Genomic DNA, 20,796 nt, shown 5'->3' on the forward strand with positions numbered 1-20,796 from the left:
TTAAAATCCTTCCCTGCAATACCAAGACTTTGTGCAATTTCACCTGCTTTAAACTGCACAGTTTCATGATTTACAGCATTGCCATTGTCTCCTGGTTCTCTAACCCACACCAGAACTTCCATGTCCACATTTTCATATTCCCCTTTCTTCAGGCCACAGAAAGATTTAGATGTTTCCTTTGCTCCCAGTCATTTGCCTCTGTCTGGTTACACCAATAACAAACCATACACGCCTGCACTTCTTACTTACAACTCAGCTCTCACTCAGTTTTCTGCAGAATATTCTAACACATCCAACATGAAGGGTGCCGTAAAGTTGTTCTGTTGCTCATTTTTATTCCTCCCTGTGTTCTGAATGCTTCCTAATTACACACTACACACAGCTGTGTGGGATGTGTAGCTCGGAAGCTGACAGGGAATTGAGAAATCTATACTCCGCACTGCCTTACTTCTAAATTGAAGTTTTGCAAAATAAATGAGCATCGCCTTTCCTCTGTTGCCAGCACGCTACTCCCGCGAAAACAGCTGATGCAATACGACCGTGGTAAACAGCCCTTGTCAAATGTAACACCGTACTCAGAAAAACTAATGAATATGTATTGAAAACAATTTCACTAAAACTACACTTACTAACATCTGACACTAAAAGAGAATATTTTATTAAGAATAAAAGAGAATGAGAAAATAACACATCACTCACGGCTAATGGCTGGCACAGAAAGAGGTTATGGCCTACAAAGGGAACATTCTACTGATCTCAGAGTCACTGGAACCCTCCAACAATATGAAAAAATCGCTAATTACCGAAGGAAAATGCAAAAGATCACGAACCGTACCGAATACCATACACACTGAGCGAGACAGGTTAACCATGTGATGAATGCAATATTATAGGTGGGCCGGCGTAAGGTTGCACATGACAGCTGCACACAATATTGGTCACACTGCAATGGCGCACGAAGCGATGTTGCCGCCGTAACAACAGCTGATTGCACGACACATGGGTTTTTCAAAACATGGGAGAAATGCTTTTAATGTCATCGCGATGATACACAATACAAATGAAATCTGCCCACAAAAATTGAACTTTCAACTCACCGATTATTCATTACACAAAATTATACGAGATAAATATACTACGAAGTTCTTATTATCGCGATGTTAGAAAACACAGCAGAAATCGGCCGACAAGGATCTCGCTTCAAATACACCAATAAATGTTAGAATAATATACACCGGTGCTAACACAATGTTTCAAGTAAAATTTACGAAAATTCAGAAACCTTATTTTCATACCTGATTCACAAAGGCAGAGGCTCAATACCCTCCAGTTCACTGCCATCACTACCGTCACCTTCGTTGTCATTGTCATCATCGTCTAGGCAGATCATCAACTCCTGAGAGTCACTCATGATACCATGTATTGCCATTGCCGAGTTGATGAATGCTGCGACATGGCTAAATTTCTTCCTGCACAAAACCGCATCCATTCGAGCAATACTCTCCCGGAACAGTCCTTCCACTTCAGTAACTGAAGGACTTGTTATAAGTGCGTACGTAAAGTTTTACTTCACCCCAGCTTAATTCGTTTCTTTCCCGGAGTGCTGTCCCTACTATCAGCCCCGTTTTTGCTACTGCTATGTACCCCAGTCACTTTTTCCTTCTGTTCTTGGAGGCGAACACCTGTCTGAATGACAGTACGCTTTGAAAGCCCTAACATGATCTACAACATGACCTAGAGGAACAGAGAGACGGCTATACAAGCGTACGAATTTCGTCTCCCTCTCGTAAAACTCACGAGTTCTCCGCACTAATTCTAATGCTTGACTATTAAGGGACACTCCGCGGATCAAAGGGTTATCACTTCGCGCTTCATGACTATGTTGTCATTTCCGAGACATCGCACTGCATTCGTTAAAATAAAATTTCACAATTCTCACACAATGAAAACAAAACTTTCATAAACGCGCGAATCACACCTGACCACGTGCTAGCGGCGACAGACAAAACGGCAACACTTCAATACAGTAGTCACGCTACTTATAGATGGCACCACTATACTACCTACATTGCCAACAACAATCAGCTGAAAAGAGTTCGTATTTATTTTGTAGCTCGCTTAAACCTTATAATATTTTTTAAATGCTCATATTTGTGTAAGCAAATAAAAGATTATGAACACTATACGGAATTAAATACGAATTAACATTAATAAAATGCGTAATTGTATCCGACATAAAAAGTAGTGGATTGGTGATTCTGACTGACGGGTGACGTTCTTCATTTCATTTTTGTAGTGGTGCCAACATGACTTACAACTGTCAAGTGCAACCTTGTGCCGGCCCACCTATAGAGTAGGCAACTAGGTTTCGAGATCGTGCTCTGCCGATATAAATCAATATGAATGGCAGCTTGGGATTGGTTGGATGTCTATGCTTCAGCACATAACCACCAGACGGAGCCAAAATCTGCCAAAAAAACAATTTAGAAGTAGAGCCATTCGGAGTGTATGGTAGGAGGAGAGAGTAGCTAAGGCCAACGCACAGGTGATGCAGAAGAATGGGTTTTACCATTAACTGAAATGTTGCACTTGCTGCCAGGTCACTTTAAAGATATTTTTGAGAGTATTCCCCCCCCACCCTGCAAAAGTAAAAAATTATGGCAGAGGGGGTGTTATAAGGGAGTAAATATAGTATGCACTATACTATGTATGTCACAAGAAGAAAGATTCTAAAAGTAATAAAATCAGATATAAAACTAAATTTTTTGGTTTTTCATACAATTTAAACATGTCCATGGCAATTCTTTTTGTCCATATAAGACTTGAAAGATTGGCATGAAAAAATGGTAACTGAAAACCAGTAACTGGAGATTTCAAAACTGCACTGAAACAAATTAGAAGGAAAAGGAATAGTAACTTACCACTCTCAGAGGCCAAAGTCAGGAACTTCTCTGAAACAAAAAGTTGTTTGTCTACATCCAAGATGATGTTCCATAAATTTGATAACTGCTGGTCTGTTCCAATATCTGAAGAAGCCAATTTAAGTAGTAAGCAAACAGCAGACAGGGCTTCAGTCACAATTGGTACCTAAATCCAGAGTAACAGATTACAAGATTACACATAAGAAGGTACACCGATTATGTTTATCACATTAGAGCTTCATTCCCCTACTATGTGCAGTTTTGAGGTTAACACTGCAAACCTATATTGTTGCTATAAATTTTCTTCTATCAGTATAACTTGAATATTTCTGTCTCTGAGGAGGAAACTGCTTCCTCTAATGCATTGTATATAAACATTTTTTTTAAAGTTGCATCATCTTGGAATAAAATGAGTATGTATAACTATTTCAATACTGATGATCCAACATGTTCTAGCATTGAAGAAACTTAGTCATCCCTGAATGACAACAAATTACATAATCATGAAGGTACTTTGATTACCACTACATTTTGAACATATGTAATTTCTTGCTAATTTAAAAACTAAGAGGTGTAAAGCAAATGCACACAAATACAGATTTTAAAAAAGTACTTCATCTGACTATGTACTATTCTGTCCTTTGCAAGTCCTATGATAAAGCAATATATTAGGCCTTGAGGGCATCATTTAAGCTCAACAGGTTTCTCAAATGTCGATTACAGTAAAACCTCAATGCATTCCTTTTTTTAGGGGGAGGGGGAAAATGACTATGGATGCGGGTGACACAAAAAAAGGGCGAAAGAAAAATAATAAAATATGGATACTGTATTTGGGCATTTTTCATCATGTAAATAAATAATAACGGCGTGTGGCCTCCGAAGATTGGCGCAGGTCTTTCGAGTAGTCACGCGATACGCGATCTACGCGCTTATGAAAATGCAGCCCCACCAAAGACGAATCCTAATGTGTAAGTCGGTGCGCACACGCACCCCCGAACCGTCCGAATTAACCAACGAAAATTAAAATCCCCGACATGATCGAGACCCCTTGAACCGTAGGACAAAACGTGCTAACCATTTAGCCATGGAGCCGAACATGCACATAACGCGCGTGTGTGTGTGTGCGTGCGTGCATAATGGTATCAAAATATTGCAACCCTGATACATGCCATGAAAATGAAAGAGTGACTTTTACACAATTTCGTTTCACTTTTCCTTACATCTCGTAATAACTGAAAACCTTTGGGTAAGGTTAGTTCTCTTATTGCAAATTAATGATATACGTCGATATTAAGGTGATAACCTGTAATTTCGTAAAGATTCTGTAGACCCTTCATGAACGCTATAGAGCTCCCACACGGCGTGACTTGGCCAATGTCACAGCGGGTTATGCGAGGCTACCAACTTAGTTTCAAAACCAGGCTAGTGGTCTGGCTTGGTTAGGTCCGGCTTGTAACGAGACAATTGGGCAGGGGACAACAAAATTATCAACAGGCCTCTAGCACCCCATACACTCTACAAGGTACGACGCGATTAATAACCCTGTGATTAAGGCGTACACGGCACATGCCGTGACTGTTTAAAACTGCACGATTTTCTAACTTTTCAACTAAGGTGGCAGGCCTAGCCAAGCAATAGTAACACGGAACATGGTGGCAAATTTGAGTTCTACAGTGCCGCCGTTTTAATTCTTGTAAATAAAAATACTTCTAGGGGTCGGTTAGTGGGTCGAGGCAAAGCTCGTAGTAAGGTTGCATGCAAATAACTTGCGCATAGCACTCCAGCCTACAAGATCCTTGCTTAAGACTAGCAACTCTGAATCGCCCGTACATTCTCGCGTTAAGGGGATAGTCTGGTAAAAAATGAAACTTTTCCCTAATTTATCAATTGGTCTCAAATTTTAAACATATAAATTGTAATTATTATTAAACAGATACAAATTTATAACTCAATTGATCCCACAGTTTGAGATTTTTTTTTTTTTTGTTTTTAAAGTGTTTTTTTAAATCACCTTTTTATAATAAATTTAATGTGCTTGAAAAATTGATAGTCTAACAGTTTTGCAGAAGGTTTTTTGGGTATCTTGTGTGGTGACCTTTAAATTCATTTTCAAAATTTTGAATCTTTTTATGGAAATAATTACAACATATTTATCAATATTTCGTTTCAAAATTATTATTTTTTCATAATGATACACAAGACTGTTAGCACTGCTAGTAGGAGTTATCTCTAAAATTTCATCCAATCTGGGGAATTTTTTCTTCTTCTTCTTCTTCTTCTTCTTCTTCTTCTTCTTCTTCTTCTTCTTCTTCTTCTTCTTCTTCTTCTTCTTCTTCTATGACCACATAGGATCACTTTAGTCAGTCCGTCGTTCAGGTCTCTTTGAAGGGATTGTTCGGGCTTTGCGGTCCTCCCAGTACTTCTTCAGACGCTCCGATCTTCGTGCCCTTTCCTCAGTCGAAAATGTGCGTGTTGTTGGTTTGTTTTGTGTAAGGGTAAAGCGGAGGTTTGTATTCTTGAGTTTTGTATTCAATTTTATCTTATTTTTGGTGTCTTCTGTTGTAAGGCCTATTTCCTTCAGATCCTCTCTTACTTCTCCGATCCATTTACATCCTGTTGTGGTATTTTTTGAGACGAGATTGTGTTGTACTAGTTGTTTCAGAAGTCTCGAGTCCTGCATCCTCATGATATGTCCAAAGAATCCCAGTCTCCTCTTACGCATAGTATCTGTAATGGGTTCTAGCTCTTTGTACACGACTTTGTTAGGTATTAACCGCCACTGTCCATCTTTCTGATATTTTTTGTTGATACAGGTTCTTCCAATCCTCCTTTCAATTTTCTGAAGTCTGTCAGTCTTTGATTGTTTATTCAGGTAAAAGAGTGTTTCTGCTGCATATGTAGCTTCCGGTTTTATAACTGTGTTGTAGTGTTTTATTTTTGTATTTATTGATAGACATTTCTTTTTGTAGATATCCCATGTTAATTTTTGTGCTTTAGCTAATCTATTTGTTCTTACTTGGATTGAGATTTTTTCATTTAAGTTATGTGTTATTACTTCTCCAAGATATTTAAACTGAGTTACTATTTTGATTTTATTACCATTTATGGTGACTTCTTTTAGCTGTGTTGGTTTTTGGGGCATAATTTCTGTTTTTTCAAATGATATTTTGAGGCCAATTTTATTTGCAATGTTTTGAAGTTCTGATATCTGGGTTTTTGCTTCTTTTATGTCCACTGCTAGTAATGCTAAATCGTCAGCAAAACCCAGGCAATTTGTTTTGATTTTTCGGCCAATCTTTATTTTGGGGGGACATTTTCTAAACCATTCCCTCATTACCATTTCTAGAGCACAGTTAAATAATAGTGGTGAGAGCCCATCTCCCTGCCGTAGTCCAGTTTTAATTTCAAATGTCTCTGATGTTTCACCCCTAAACTTCACTTTTGATTTGGTATTGGTGAGAGTCAATACGAAAAAGTTAGCGGCCCCTGAGCCAATCGCTTTCCAAGAAACACTACGAAGTACTCGGCCACCTGACCTAGAGGGAAATTGTGACATGGCTTGGAAGAGAATTGAAGAATGGATCACAGATGCAGCGAGCGAGGTCCCAAAGATGAACACCGCAGTGAAGCGACAACAATGGATAACTGACGAAACTTTGGCACTGGTTGAAATGAGACTTAACATCCGGCTCACAGTTACAGATCCAGAACAACAAGGACGACTAATGAAAAAAATTAACAGTGATATCAAACACGCCTGTAGAAGAGACAAGAATGTACACATTAAGAAACTGTGTGGAGAACTAGAGGCACATGCGACCAAAAATCACAGCACAGAACTGTACAACAAGGTTAAATACTTAGCACGAGAGTTTATGCCTAAGACTCATATTATTAAAGATGACCAAGGGAAAATCATCACAAATGCAGCAGGCATCACCAAAGTATGGAGAGAATACTGCATCAAGCTGTTCACTGATGAACCACAACCAATGTCAGGTTACCAGAACCCAACAGACTTTAAACCAATGATCCTTAGAGAAGAAGTGGAACGTGCAATAAAAAAGCTCCAGAACCGGAAAGCACCAGGCCAAGATGGAATCACTGCTGAAATCCTAAAGAACATGGGTGACCTAAGTGTCGGCATCCTCCACAAGTTATGTCAGAAGATATGGACATCTGGAAATTGGCCGGACCAGTGGTGCCACTCAGTCTTCGTACCACTTTTCAAGAAAGGTTCTCCACTTGATTGTGCAAACTATCGAATGATAGCCCTCATCTCCCATGCCAGTAAAATCATGCTCACGGTGCTGAACAAGAGGCTGAAGACCCCCTTACTTCCACAAATCTCAGAGGAACAAACCCAGTTTGTTCCAGGAAAAGGAACTCTTGAGCAGATCCTAAATATCCGGCAGCTCATAGAGGAGACGAGGGAGTACAATATCAAGATGTTCCTGTGCTTTGTGGACTACAAGAAAGCCCTCGACAAGGTAAAATGGTCAAAGCTCTGGGCTATACTCATTGAGATGGGGAAGCCGAGACATTTAGTGTACCTGATTCAACAATTGTACTCTTCGAACAATGCGACAGTGAGAGTTAATGGCAACTTCAGACATCTTTTCTACTAGTGCTGGAGTGCGACAAGGTTGCATTCTTTCCCCCCATCCTATTTAATGTATACAGTGAGTATATTATGAGGGAGATTCTCGAGGACTGGAGTTACAGCATTACAATTCATGGCAGGAAAATTAACAATCTCAGATATGTGGATGACACTGTGATAATTGCAACAGATGATCATGAACTAGAAGCCATCATGCGGAGGTTAGGCAAGCGAAGCAGAGAATATGGTCTTGAAATCAACAATGAAAAGACCAAAGTGATGATTGTAGACAGTTTTAATAACGACAGACCTGCCATAACAAGAACTGCGGATTATGAGGTTGTCAGTCCTTCGAGTATCTAGGATCTATTGTCACAAATACTGGAGACTGTGAACCTGAGATCCGCAAGTGCATTGCGAGAAATTCAACAGCAAAACTTACTCGCATCTGGAAGGACACCTCCATCACTTCTAAGATAAAGCTCACCCTCATTCGAACTCTGATCTTCCCTATCGCGACCTATGCGGCAGAAACGTGGATGATGAAGATGGCGGATCGTCGCAGGATTGATGTACTAGAAATGTAGTGCTATAGGAGATTACTGCGAATACCATGGACAGCACACCGTACTAATGAATCGATCCTGGAACAGCTCTGCATCAGAAGACTCAACCCTTATCAACTAAAAACAACTCTGATATTTTGGTCATATTGCCAGAAGACAGGAGGCAATGGAAATACTTATCATAGAGGGAAAAGTCAAAGGCCAAAGACCTAGAGGACGTGCACAGTTACGATGGATGGACCAGATCAAGAACTTGATCAGGATGAGCTTACAGCAAGCAAGTCGCCATGCCCAAGCAAAGACTCCTGGAGGACGATCACCAGAAGGATTGTCGTGTGATGCCAGTACACCCTTACAAACGGTTGGACTAAAAGAGAGAGATGATCCACTGTAGTTTCGATTGCAGTGTGCCTGGTGAACCTCATACCAAAATGAAAAATCTCGAGTTTCTTCACCGAAGTCCCTCTTCCTGGCAGTGCACGAGTGACAGTACTTGGATAAAACTTGTCAATCAACCACTAAACCAGTCAAAATGTCAATCACACATCCAACTCCAAAGTTACTGGTAAAACCTCTCTTATGCTAACTACCATCGTAACTGACTGAAATGTCAATGATGGATGCACCTGCAAAAACACCATTTTCCTTCATATGTGCCTCGCGTACCCGCCTCCTTTATTCTTCCAAAACATTATTGGCAAAAAATTTTTATTCTCTTACGATAATGGTTCAAAATATTATAGTACGTAAATTTGCTTGCGATATTTATGTCCATGCCCAAACAGAATATTTCCACAGTGGCATATCCTCTACCAAGCCTGTTGAAAGATTCCACAATTTTCTTGTTTATGGCAAACATGCTCTTGTTATTTTGAGACGTCTGCTTTTGAGAGCATGTGTAACTTTCATTCTAAACATAACCACTTTTCTAGAAAAACCAAATTTAGATCTTATTTGTGCAGTTACACTCTCCTTGAAACATTACAACACAGTGCATTTTTATACAGAGATCTCAGAGAAGTCATATCAACAAACATGTTCAGGTTCATTTGATCCCTTAGAAATATTTGCTTCCATCTCACATGTGGGCGTTTCTTCTGCGTGGTTTGTAGACCTACCCCCCCCCCCCCCTCATAGTAAGCATTTCTTTCGCTCTCCATTTTAGTGCAGTTTTACCCCTGACTTTAGGCATGACTGAACACTGAGTAACAGAAATAACACCACCGAAACACACTTCTGACAAGCTTGTTTACATAAGACTTCAAAGAACTTATGATCACAGAGCATAAATAAATACCTGCTTCTCAAGAACAAAAATATTCAAGAGATACCCAGAATGCTCAAGAGATGGCACCAAAATCCAGATTTATTTTTCAAAGCAAACAAGTAACATTGTGACAACTGTCATATGATGCCACACCCACTCCTCAGCTGCAGGCTAGTATTTAATTATATTTTTATCTACATTCCTCTATCGAATTCACAAAATCCTTTTGTACTATGAAAGCACATATATGAACATATTTAAGCAAAAAACACAAAATTCAATATTTTATTGCCAGACTATCCCCTTAACGGGTTGCCTCTATTATATGCCAAGAGTATTGAGCTGTCTCCTTAAATTTTTTAAAAAAAAATGTGTGTATATATATATATATATATATATCTTACGTATGATCGATACATGTGGGAAAATTGTGGCAGAGGACAAATATTTTTTGACGATCGATGCAATATAGCGATAATTTGAGGAACAACAATTGTGGGGAACTTTAACATTGGTTTATATGGAAAATTTTTGGGACTGAATAAATTGAACGATGAATATGGGAAAATGACAACTCTGAGAACGATGCATCGAGGTTCTACTGTATCCATTTGCAAAACAAAAACATGAATATAAAGCCACATACATACCTGAGTAGGTTGAGCAACAGCTTTCTCAACAGTTTTCAGAAGAAAAGGAATAAATTCCACACCCTGTGCCAGAGTATTGCCATGGAAACAGGATGACATGCAGTTAATATAAGCTGTGCGGACTGCAGCTGTAGAGGTTTTCAAACCAGGACCTTTCTAAGCACAGGGGAAGAAAAATGACAATGACTTCACTTGTACAATGTTAAGAGAATTCTTTCAGGTTACACCAGAATACATACAATTCAAACAACACTTTTAAGTGGATTCACCAAAATGGGAAGAATGTTCATTTTGAACCACTCGAGGGGAGGAAGCAACCATATGTAACCTTCAATTCCAACTGGATAAGCATTAGGTTGTGCTGCAGGGAAGCTGAAAACATACGTCTAAACCTGATTTTGAGAAATGCTAAATAGTAATTTTGTGCTATATACAGTGTTATTCAGTTAAGATGTCCATTTCAAGCAACTTGTGAACCATTAAAGACAAAGATATTCTATTTTCACTTTCAGTAATGGTACAGAGGGATTACCTTTTTTCCTCTAGGGTGTCAGTATCTCCTGATATAACAGTACTTTCTTTCTGGTTTGTTTTTTAAAGGAAACTAAATTGTTGTCTACAAGTGTCCTTAAACTAACCTGCATTACGAAATCAGCACTGTAATTATTTTGAAAATCAGACACGTACTTCGAGAAAATTGAATGCATTCAAACATGCTAGAACTGCCAGTTGTGCATTGCTCTGTTTGATTGAATCACAAACCAGGTGACAAAAAAGTGTGTGTGTGGGGGGGGAGACCTGCATCCCCTTCAGGGAGAGGGAAAGGTAGCAGAGGAAGAAGAAACATGAATAAACAAACTAAAAGAAAGACCTAGTATGGGGTAGTAGTCAACATTACATTGAATGTTCAAAAGCGATGGTGGAAGTACATACTGTTTTAAGAGAAAGTACAACTCTGCAACTACACCCATTTAAAAAATCAGAAGGGAAAAAAGGAAAAGGTTCAATTCATGAACAGGAAAATGAGAATGACCATGAAAGTATAAAACTCCCTAGGCCTTGCAAACCTAACAAGAGCTGACCACGGAAAGTCTTATAGGAAAGGGAACGCACTGCAAGTTAGCATTTTTTATCTGTTATCAACAATGGTATTAAAGAAGTTAAATTGTACAATTAACAGAGCATTTATGGACACAGTAGGGCGAATGCCCAGCTGTCAAAGGAAGGCGAAAGAACTCTCATTGTCAACAGCTCGTGTTAAATCTAGTGTATTTCAGGTACGTGGTTTGCAATTCAATCTAATAGGGCTGTTCACGGCTGACAAACGAAGCATGTTTGAAACTATCCATTTTTCTGGAAGTACTTGTCCAATTTTCAAAATCACATTGCTGAATCTGTTATGTCTATTTATTCAAGGCTATGTGTAGAAAATAATGTAGTTCCCTCTAAGAAATGATAGTTCCCTTATCTTGGCAGATATACACATCCAGCACAAGTACCAGAAGTTAGATTATGAGCCTGTTTGTACCATTACTGAAAGCGAAAGCATTATGTCTATATCTTTAACGGTTCACGAGTTATTTGAGGTGGACATTAACTGAATAACCCTACACAGCATTTGATTACGTTTAGAATTTGTCCTACAAATTTCTCTGGCCATAACCTTTTGTACTATTGTGGAAATTGATAAAGAGACACTTATGTCTAGATTAGACTAACTTTGTACATCATCTCTTTACACTTCCTTGGTACTTCCTCATTTCAGAAGAGGTTTCTTACACTCTGGTACAATGCATTGCCCTGTTGCATCCTCTTGCTAATTACAATGTCCAAACTTGTATTCTGCATTAATTCACTCAAGTATTTCGAATCGTCAAAAATTTCAAGGCTTTGACGACCAATTTTCACATTGCCTTTCCCTAGTCTTTATCCTCTTGATATCACCATGGTCTTGCTCTTATCTGCACTGATTTTCATACCATACTTCTCAATTTTCTCATTTAGTACATCAAATTGTTCTTGTACTTCTCCGCTGTTTGTTCCCCAGACCACAAGATAGTCTACAAATAGTAATAACTTTCCCCTTACAATTTCGTCCACAATCATTAGAAACAAAGGAGATGACAGCACACACCCTGTCTTAGTCCAATTTCATTTTTAAACCATTCCGTCTTTCCACTGGAGTGTGTACAATCCTGGTGCATTTGTACATTGTTTACACCATTTCTATAGTTAGTGAACCCAGTCTCTGTGACCATGGTATCCCAATCGTTCACCCTGGGAACACTTCGTATGCCTTTGTTAGATCTATTAATATGATGATCAGATCCTATCCATCTTCTCAATTCTTCTCCATTAGCTGCCTCGTGCTGAAAATTGGGTCCACTGAAGATCTTCCGCTTCTAAAGCCAAATACTTCCTCTTACAGCCCTCACCCTACCTTTCTTCTCATTCTCCTCCCTAATATACTTTCCAGCATTTCTGCCACTTGTGATGACGAGTGCGATCCCTCTGTAGTTATTGCACACCTTTTTGTCCCCCTTCTTAAATACTGATACTATTTATCCCTTTCCTCAGTCTTATGGTACACATTTGTTTCCATGCACATGTTAGCAATCTGTACACCCATCGTAGTTCAATAGGTCCAGCAGCCTTTATCATTTCCACACTAGTTTCAGCCATCCCTGGTGCCTTTCTCATTTTTATTTTATGGACTGCTAATTCCACCTTTAACATTATTATATCCTCTTCTACTGTTGAGTCATCGCACTGTTACTATAGTCTAATCTCTAAGATTTCTCACATTCAGCAGTTTATTCAAATACTACTTCCATCTTCTCATTATTTCTTCTAGATAAGTTATAAACTCTCCACCTTCCTCTTTCATCAGCTTTGTATAAACTCTCTCATTCCAATTATTTTGTGTAATTCCATACAGCATTCTTTTACTGCCAGCTCAGACTCCATCTTTTGTGTATCCCAATTTCTTATATTTCCTATTATTATTATTATTATTATTATTATTATTATTATTATTATTATTAAGATACTTCCTTTCGCTTTCTTCTTTTTTTATTTCTATTAAATTTTTGCCATGCTTTCTTCCTTTCTTTAAATGCCCTCACCTTCTCATTCCACAACAGCAGGTATATTTCGATGGGGTTCAGAAGAGAGCCTAACTACTTTAAATGAGGACCAAATATGTGCTTACTAAATTTTAGTAACTATCAATGCAAAAATATGTTTATAGAAATCATCCACCATATCATTTAATTATTTAATATTTAAACGCAGTCACATTGCAATGCGTGAATGTTATCTATTTATTATTGTTTAAGAATGTTTCAGAGGAAAGTAAAAATATCATAAAATTAGTGGACAGCAAAAACTAAAACAAAACTGAAAATCAGCCACCATTTGATCCAAATTATAACTGAGAATTAATCCACACGATCCGTGGAAAATCTGTCCTTCAACAGCGTCTATGTTCTTCCACAGCCACTCTCGGCCACACTTTCAAATGCCCTTTTGAAGTTGGACCATACATATTCTACATTTCCTACTTCAGTAACTGGAATCTGTTGTTTCAGTCTCTCCAGAAATTCTTCCTATACATTCCCCCCCCCCCCCCACTTTTACTATCTCTTATCTCCTTCCATTTTTCCATTCTCCCCACTCTCAGTTTTGCTATCACAACTCTATGGTCTCCAACAAATGCTTCTCCTAGTAAAGCTGATACATTAAAATTATAAAATTCTTTTATTTAAAATACATTACAATACACTCATTGAATTATAGTGTCTTAAATAATGGGACATGTTCCGTTCGGCATAGCGAACATCAACCGTTAATGCACAAAGACTAGGTCAGAGCCCTGAGCTTAAAGATGATCAAAATACTATCCTCATATCAAAAGAGTAACCCTGTCATAAATCTGAACGTGGCTTAAGACAGGCTTGAGAGCCATGTCAAGAAATAAGCATCAAACACCGTGGCTTACAACCAGTTATCACTGTAGCATACTTGCTATGGTGCGATTGTGTCAACTTGGAGGTCTGTGTTAAAATTTGTCCCTTGGGAAAGTTGTTTTTTCTTCAATTGGTGCTCTCCAACCTGTCTTAAGCCATGTGCAGATTTAGCAACACCGCCTTGCAAAGCCCATCTTAATTCGCCCGCAAAGCGATGCAATTGGTTAACTTCAGCAGGTGACAAAATAACAGAGGTGCAGGATATCAAATTATTTCCTTTAAATTACTTATTGGTTTGATCAACCCTCTTATGCTCATATAATCTGTTCACGTTGTTTCCGACCACCCTGTATATATCTGTATATGAGAGAGAGAGAGAGAGAGAGAGAGAGAGAGAGAGAGAGAAAGAAAGAAAGAGAGAGAGAGAGAAAGAACATAATTGCATGGTTAATCCTTTTCCCTTACCTTTAACCAGTCCAAAACCTTCACAGGAACTTCATTACTGAATTTGGCACACCACAGAGAAAGCATTTCTAATGCATGTATTAACGTTTTTTCATGAACTGAAAAAAATAGAGAAAATATGAAGTCCAAAGTAAAATGAATGATATACAACATGCAAAGGTTAATTTTTTAAACTGCATAATGAGGGGAGGCCCAAAATTAAGCGGACACCATTTTTAAAAAGTACAGAATTTATTTTAAGTTACAAATTAGTGTTACTAAAGAGTACTACGAAAGTGACTAACACTTTTCCACTTTGCAAAACACCTTTCGTATTCGTCCTTTCAGATGCCTTTCAGCAATGACTTCGATTTCACGTCCGGAATGTCTGCAAAACATTTCCCTTTCAGCTCCCTTTTCATCAGAGGAAAAAAAAAAGAAGAAATCACAAGATGCGAGATCTGGCGAGTAGGCTTGGCGAGGATGTAGTGTCATGGCTTTTAAAAAAAAAAGAATCATTCACAGAAATGGCTGAGAGCTGGAGCATTGTATTGGTGGAAGCACCAGTCCACCATGAATCGTGCCGTTTCAACTGAACACTCTTGCACAACCACCGCAAAACACTCCAGTAAAAGACTTGATTCACCGTTTGATGCTAAGGAACATACTCCGAGTGTATAATGAAGCGAACTTAGAAAAAACAGATCAACATTTTCTTTATGGCCAATTTGACTTGCCGGGCCTTTTTCAGGCGAGGAGAGTTGGGCGCCGTCCACTGCGATGACTGTTGCTTTGTCTCGGGGGGGGGGGGGGATACCCTTAATGCCAGGATTCATTCCCAGTGATTTTGTGAAAAAAGTTATCCACTTCCAAGTAGTCCAACATGTGGCAAGCAGCGACACGAGTCGCCTATTTATCAGGAATTGGCAAGCAGAGGATAATTTGCCGCATTTCATCTCGTTTGCAAATCTTCAGCTACAGTGTGCTTCACTGAGCTCCACCAAAGACCAAGATAATTCAGCAAGTTCATCGACAGTACGTCTTTATCCTCATACATAAATGTGCATTTTCCCCAGGTTTTCACCAGTTATGGATGCGGAAGCCTGGTCCAAGCATTGAATTACTTCCAAGACTCGCCACCATGTTTGAATCATGAATACCATTCAACAGTTTAGCTCTTTTCAAGGTAACTATTTTATAAGCTGTAGACATATTAAAAGTGCCCAACATAGTTCTGCCCAGCAGAAAACAACATTTCAATGCCGCACACTGTTGTCAAATACCAGCCATCTCACAAACACTCAACATTCGAAGAAAAACATGCAGACAACCAGGAATGAGTTACCTGGAAAATTTGTAATGACCAATAACTGACCAACTATATTGGAAAAACACGTTGCACAATAACTGTCACATGGGCTTGCTACAACAGACTCAAGCCATACCACTTGACATACAGACTCAGGACTGGTTACTTAACACCCACCTAGAGGGAGAAGCATGAACTACAAGTATGACTCACGCAGTGAATTAAGTCCAGTTACTTTTGGGCCCCCATTCGTTATCAAGATAAATCTAGAATAATACTTCAGCAGAAGCTAGTATATAAATAAACATAATAGTTCAAATTCCATGAGCTCAAATCATTAAAAGTATATCGTGAAAGACAGGATTACATACCTTCAGAATTCAATACACATATGAAATGATCTGCTGCAATTGAAGCCAACTTCTGCACACTACTTCCAGTAACAGCATTGTGACTTAAATTTCCAGCACCCTGAAATGTAATATGGTAAAAACTGAAGCTGCTCCATACAGGGAAATATACATACAGTTGACAAATTTTTCAGACATCAAGGGAGAAAAAAAGACATGACAAACACACTAGAAATATAAACGTGTCTTTTCATTTTAATATTACTCTGACAGTAAAGAAACTAAATACACGGATACTCAAAAATGGGTCTAATACAAGAAGGTATAGAACAACATGAGCTCTTGGCAATTTTAAGTCTAGCCATATGGAAGAATGAAGTTACTTCCTCAGATTCAAATCTCAAGAGGCCATGTTTCTCCCTCATCTCCAACACAACTTCATCGGAGGACATAAATCATGACGTACAGGTACAGTACCAGTCGAAAGTTCAGGCCCACATAGGATTCACAAAATGTCAACGAGAACCTAAAATTGTGCCACAAGACCTCTAATTTTCTTTTGGAGCTCTCACTTGTAATAGGATATATGTTGCACGATTTCATTAAGTTAGTCCAAGTAATGTAGAAGTTAATGAATTTTTAACTCTTGGAAGATCACACAAAAAAAAAAAAAAATTAATCTTGCTAATATAATGTACCGTGTACTCTAATTTGTTGCAAGTATCACCACCAAGATTATTTTGTAGACTTAGCAATAGGTGGGGGCTTTTTTAGTAGAAATATAAAAATTCCAAAAATATGCGGCACCGGGTTTTTTGTGGGTTCTATTTTTACTGAAGCAGCACCAAGAGGATTGATTTTTATTGTCGCTTGTATGGCCCAAGGTCTTGGGGCAAGATATCAGCATCACATTTATCTGCCCTGATAGTTTCATTTGCACTTTGCAGATAGCATCCTAGAACACATTTCTGATGCCGATAGCTCCACACAGACGTATGACAAGAACAAGGGAAAATTGACCATCTTAGCAATAGTAAAAAGAGCACGAAAATCGGTGCTGCATCATGGTTGTTATACTTTATAACACCAATATAAATGGTCCGTTATTGGACAATATAAATTTTCCACCTAACTCATTCCTAGTTGCCAGCATTTCGCCTCCGTGTGCTAGGTTGGGCTCATCAGTTGGTACCTAGCACACAAACCAAGACGCTGGCTAGCGCATACCATTGAGGCTACTGCGTATGCTACTTGAAGCCACCGGCAGTGCCAATGCACTAAGAGAGACTTTGTCTCATTACCAAAAATTGATGCCTGCTTGGCCATCAGATCATATAGATGCTGGGAATGATTCATCAAAAGGGGGGGTAGCAGCCTTTCGGAAGTTGCAAGAGCAGCAGTCTTGATTGACTGATATGGCCTTGTAATAATACTGAACATGGCTTAACTGTGTTGATACTGCTACATGGCTGAAAGCAATGGGAAACTACAGCCGTGACTACCTCCCGAGGACATGCAGCTCTCTCTGTATGAATGATGTGCTGATGATGGCTTCCTCCCAGGTAAAATATTCTGGAGGTAAACTCACCCCCCGATCAGAATGGGGACTACACGAGAGGGTGCGATCATCAGGAAGATGGACACTGACATTCCACGAGTCGGAGCGTGGAATGTTAGAAGTTTGAATCATCGTAGTAGGTTAGAGAATCTGAAAAGGGAGATGGACATATTAAAGTTAGATGTAGTTGGTGTAAGTGAAGTACGTTGGCAGGAAGAACAGGATTTTTTGTCAGGCAACTACCAAATTATATACACAAAGTCAAACGGGGGAAATGCAGGAGTTGGTTTAGAAATGAATAAGAAAATAGGGCAGCAGGTAAGCCACTATGACCAACATAGTGAAAGAATTATTGTCTTCAAGACAGACACCAAACCAATGCCCACCACAATAGTACAGGTCCATATGCCTACCAGTTCAGCGGATGAGGAAATCGAAAAAATATATGAAGAGATAGAAAATTTAATACAATATTTAAAAAGTGATGAGAATCTAATTATGATGGGAGACTGGAATGCAGTGGTAGGCCAAGGAAGAGAAGGTAATACAGTAGGAGAATTTGGATTGGGACAAAGGAACGAAAGAGGAAGTCGGCTGGTCGAATTCTGCACTGATCATAATTTAGTCCTTGCCAATACTTGGTTCAAACACCACAAACGACAGCTGCATACATGGACGAGACCTGGAGACACTGGAAGGTATCAAATAGACTTCATTATGATTAGGCAGAGATTCAGAAACCAGGTGTTGATTGCAAAACTTCCCCAGGAGCAGACTTGGACTGACCACAACTTGTTGGTCATGAAATGCCATCTGAAGTTGAAGAAATTGAAGAAAGGATGGAATGCAAGGAAATTGGATCTAGACAAGTTAAAAGAAAAGAATGTAAGGGATTGTTTCAAGGAACATGCTGCACAAGGACTAAATGAAAAGGTGAAGGAGACAATAGAGGGAGAGTGGATAGTAATGAAAAATGAAGTCAGTAGCCCTGCTGAAGAAATGTTAGGAAGAAGAAAAGATCAACTAAGAATCAGTGGAAAACTCAGAAGATAATAGACCTGATTGATGAACGATGAAAATACAAGAATGCTAGAAATGCAAACGACAAAAGAATACAGGCGATTAAAGAATGAAGTGGACAGAAAGTGCAAGGTAGCTACGGAAGAATAATGGGTGAAGGAGAAGTGCAGGGATGTCGAAGGTTGTATGGTCCTAGGAAAGGTAAATGCTGCATACAGGAAAATCAAGGAAACCTGTAAAGAAAGGAAATCTAGGTGTATGAATATTAAGAGCTCGGATGGAATGCCCCTTCTAGGGAAAGAAGGCAAGTAGAAAGATGGCAGGAACATATCCAACAGTTGTATCAAGGTACAGATGTAGATGATTTGGTTCTGGAACAAGAGGCTGTTGATGCTGATGAAACTGAAGTCGGAATTTGGAGGTCAGAGTTTGACAGAGCTGTGAGACACCTAAATAGGAACAAGGCACCGGAGTTTATGACATTCCCTCTGAATTACTGACTGCCTTAGGAGAAACCAGCATGACAAAGTTATTCCACTTAGTGTGTAAGATGTATGAGACAAGAGAAGTGCCATCCGATTTACGGCAGAATGTTGTTATACCTATTCCCAAAAAGCCGGTGCTGACAAGTGTGAAAACTACCGCACCATTAGTTTAGTATCTCATGCCTGCAAAATTTTAACACGTATTATTTACTAAAGAATGGAAAGACAAGTTGAAGCTGAGTTGGGAGAAGATCAATTTGGCTTCAGAAGAAATGTAGGAACACGTGAAGCAATCCTGACTTTACGTCTGATCTTAGAGGATCGAATTAAGGACAAGCCCACGTACATGGTATTCGTAGATCTAGAAAAGGCATTCGATAATGTTCATTGGACCAAGCTATTTAAGATTCTAAAGGCGATTGGGATCAGATACCGAGAACGAAGAATTATCTACAATCTGTATAAAAATCAGTCTGCAGTGATACGAATCAAGGGCTTTAAAAAAGAAGCAGTAATCCAGAAAGGAAGGACGCAAGGCTGCAGTTGGTTCCCCCCTGCTTTTCAATGTTTACATAGAACAAGCAGTAAAGGAAATCAAAGAGGAATTTGGAAAGGGAATCACAATCCAAGGAGAGGAAATAAGACCTTGAGAATTGCCGATAACATTGTTATTTTATCTGAGACTGCAGAAGATCAGATCTCTAGAAGCTGCTGAATGGTATGCAACGAAGTATTGGGTAAGGACTACATGATGAAAAGTCCAAAACAAAAGTAATGGAGTGCAGTCGAACGAAGGCAGGTGATGCAGGAAATATTAGATGAGGAAATGAAGTCCTAAAGGAAGTAGATGAATATTGTTACTCGCGTAGTAAGATAACGATGGCAGAAGGACATAAAATGCAGACTAGCACAAGCAAGGAAGAGCTTTCTTAAGAAAAGAAATTTGCTCACTTCAAACATTGATATAGGAATTATATGTTTCTGAAGACTTTCATCTGGAGCGTGGCATTGTATGGAAGTGAAATATGGACGATAACTAGCTCAGAAACAAAAATAGAAGCTTTTGAAATGTGGTGTTACAGAAGAATGCTGAAGGTAAGATGGATAGATCGATGATGATGATGATGATGCTTGTTTTATGGGGCCTAACATCGAAGGTCATCGGCCCCTATGCATAGATCAAATCACGAATAAAGAGATACTGAATCGAATTGGTGAGAGGAGATCTATTTAGCTAAATTTGACGAGAAGAAGAGATAGAATCGTAGGACACATCTTAAGACACCCAGGACTTGTTCAGGTGGTTTTTGAAGGAAGTGTAGGCAGTAAGAACAGTAGGGGTAGACCAAGGCATGAACATGACAAGCAGTTTACAGCAAATGTAGGATGCAATCGTTGCGTAGAAATAAAAAGGTTAGCACAGGATAGGGTGGCATGGAATGCTGCATCAAACCAGTGTATGGACTGATGACTAACAACAACAGCGATGATTATTGTTTGAGTTGTAAATGAGAATTATGGTGGACAGTCCAGTTGAGAGATACCGATTCTCTTGCAATGCTTTGACCCTTGATGGTATAATTTCTTCTTTTGGGTCCACATTAATGTTTATTTGCTTTTTTCTTCCCCTGAGTGTTTGGGGTAACAACAGTTTT

The 20,796-nt window shown here is 39.0% G+C and overlaps 1 protein-coding gene across 1 annotated transcript in view; it reads right to left on the reverse strand.

Moving 5' to 3' along the window:
• The window catches only part of LOC136864677 (stalled ribosome sensor GCN1), a 599,881-nt gene that overhangs the window by 474,522 nt on the left and 104,563 nt on the right, over positions 1–20,796 (reverse strand). Inside the window, exons 7-10 of the mRNA XM_067141987.2 lie at positions 16,100–16,199; positions 14,441–14,538; positions 10,008–10,163; positions 2,922–3,087 (exon numbers count right to left, since the gene is read on the reverse strand). Coding sequence (XP_066998088.2) covers positions 2,922–3,087; positions 10,008–10,163; positions 14,441–14,538; positions 16,100–16,199 — 520 coding nt within the window. The remainder of the gene's footprint in view (positions 1–2,921; positions 3,088–10,007; positions 10,164–14,440; positions 14,539–16,099; positions 16,200–20,796) is intronic.

The sequence above is a fragment of the Anabrus simplex genome, chromosome 2, assembly GCF_040414725.1.
Source record: "Anabrus simplex isolate iqAnaSimp1 chromosome 2, ASM4041472v1, whole genome shotgun sequence".
In the NCBI taxonomy this organism is placed as follows: domain Eukaryota; kingdom Metazoa; phylum Arthropoda; class Insecta; order Orthoptera; family Tettigoniidae; genus Anabrus; species Anabrus simplex.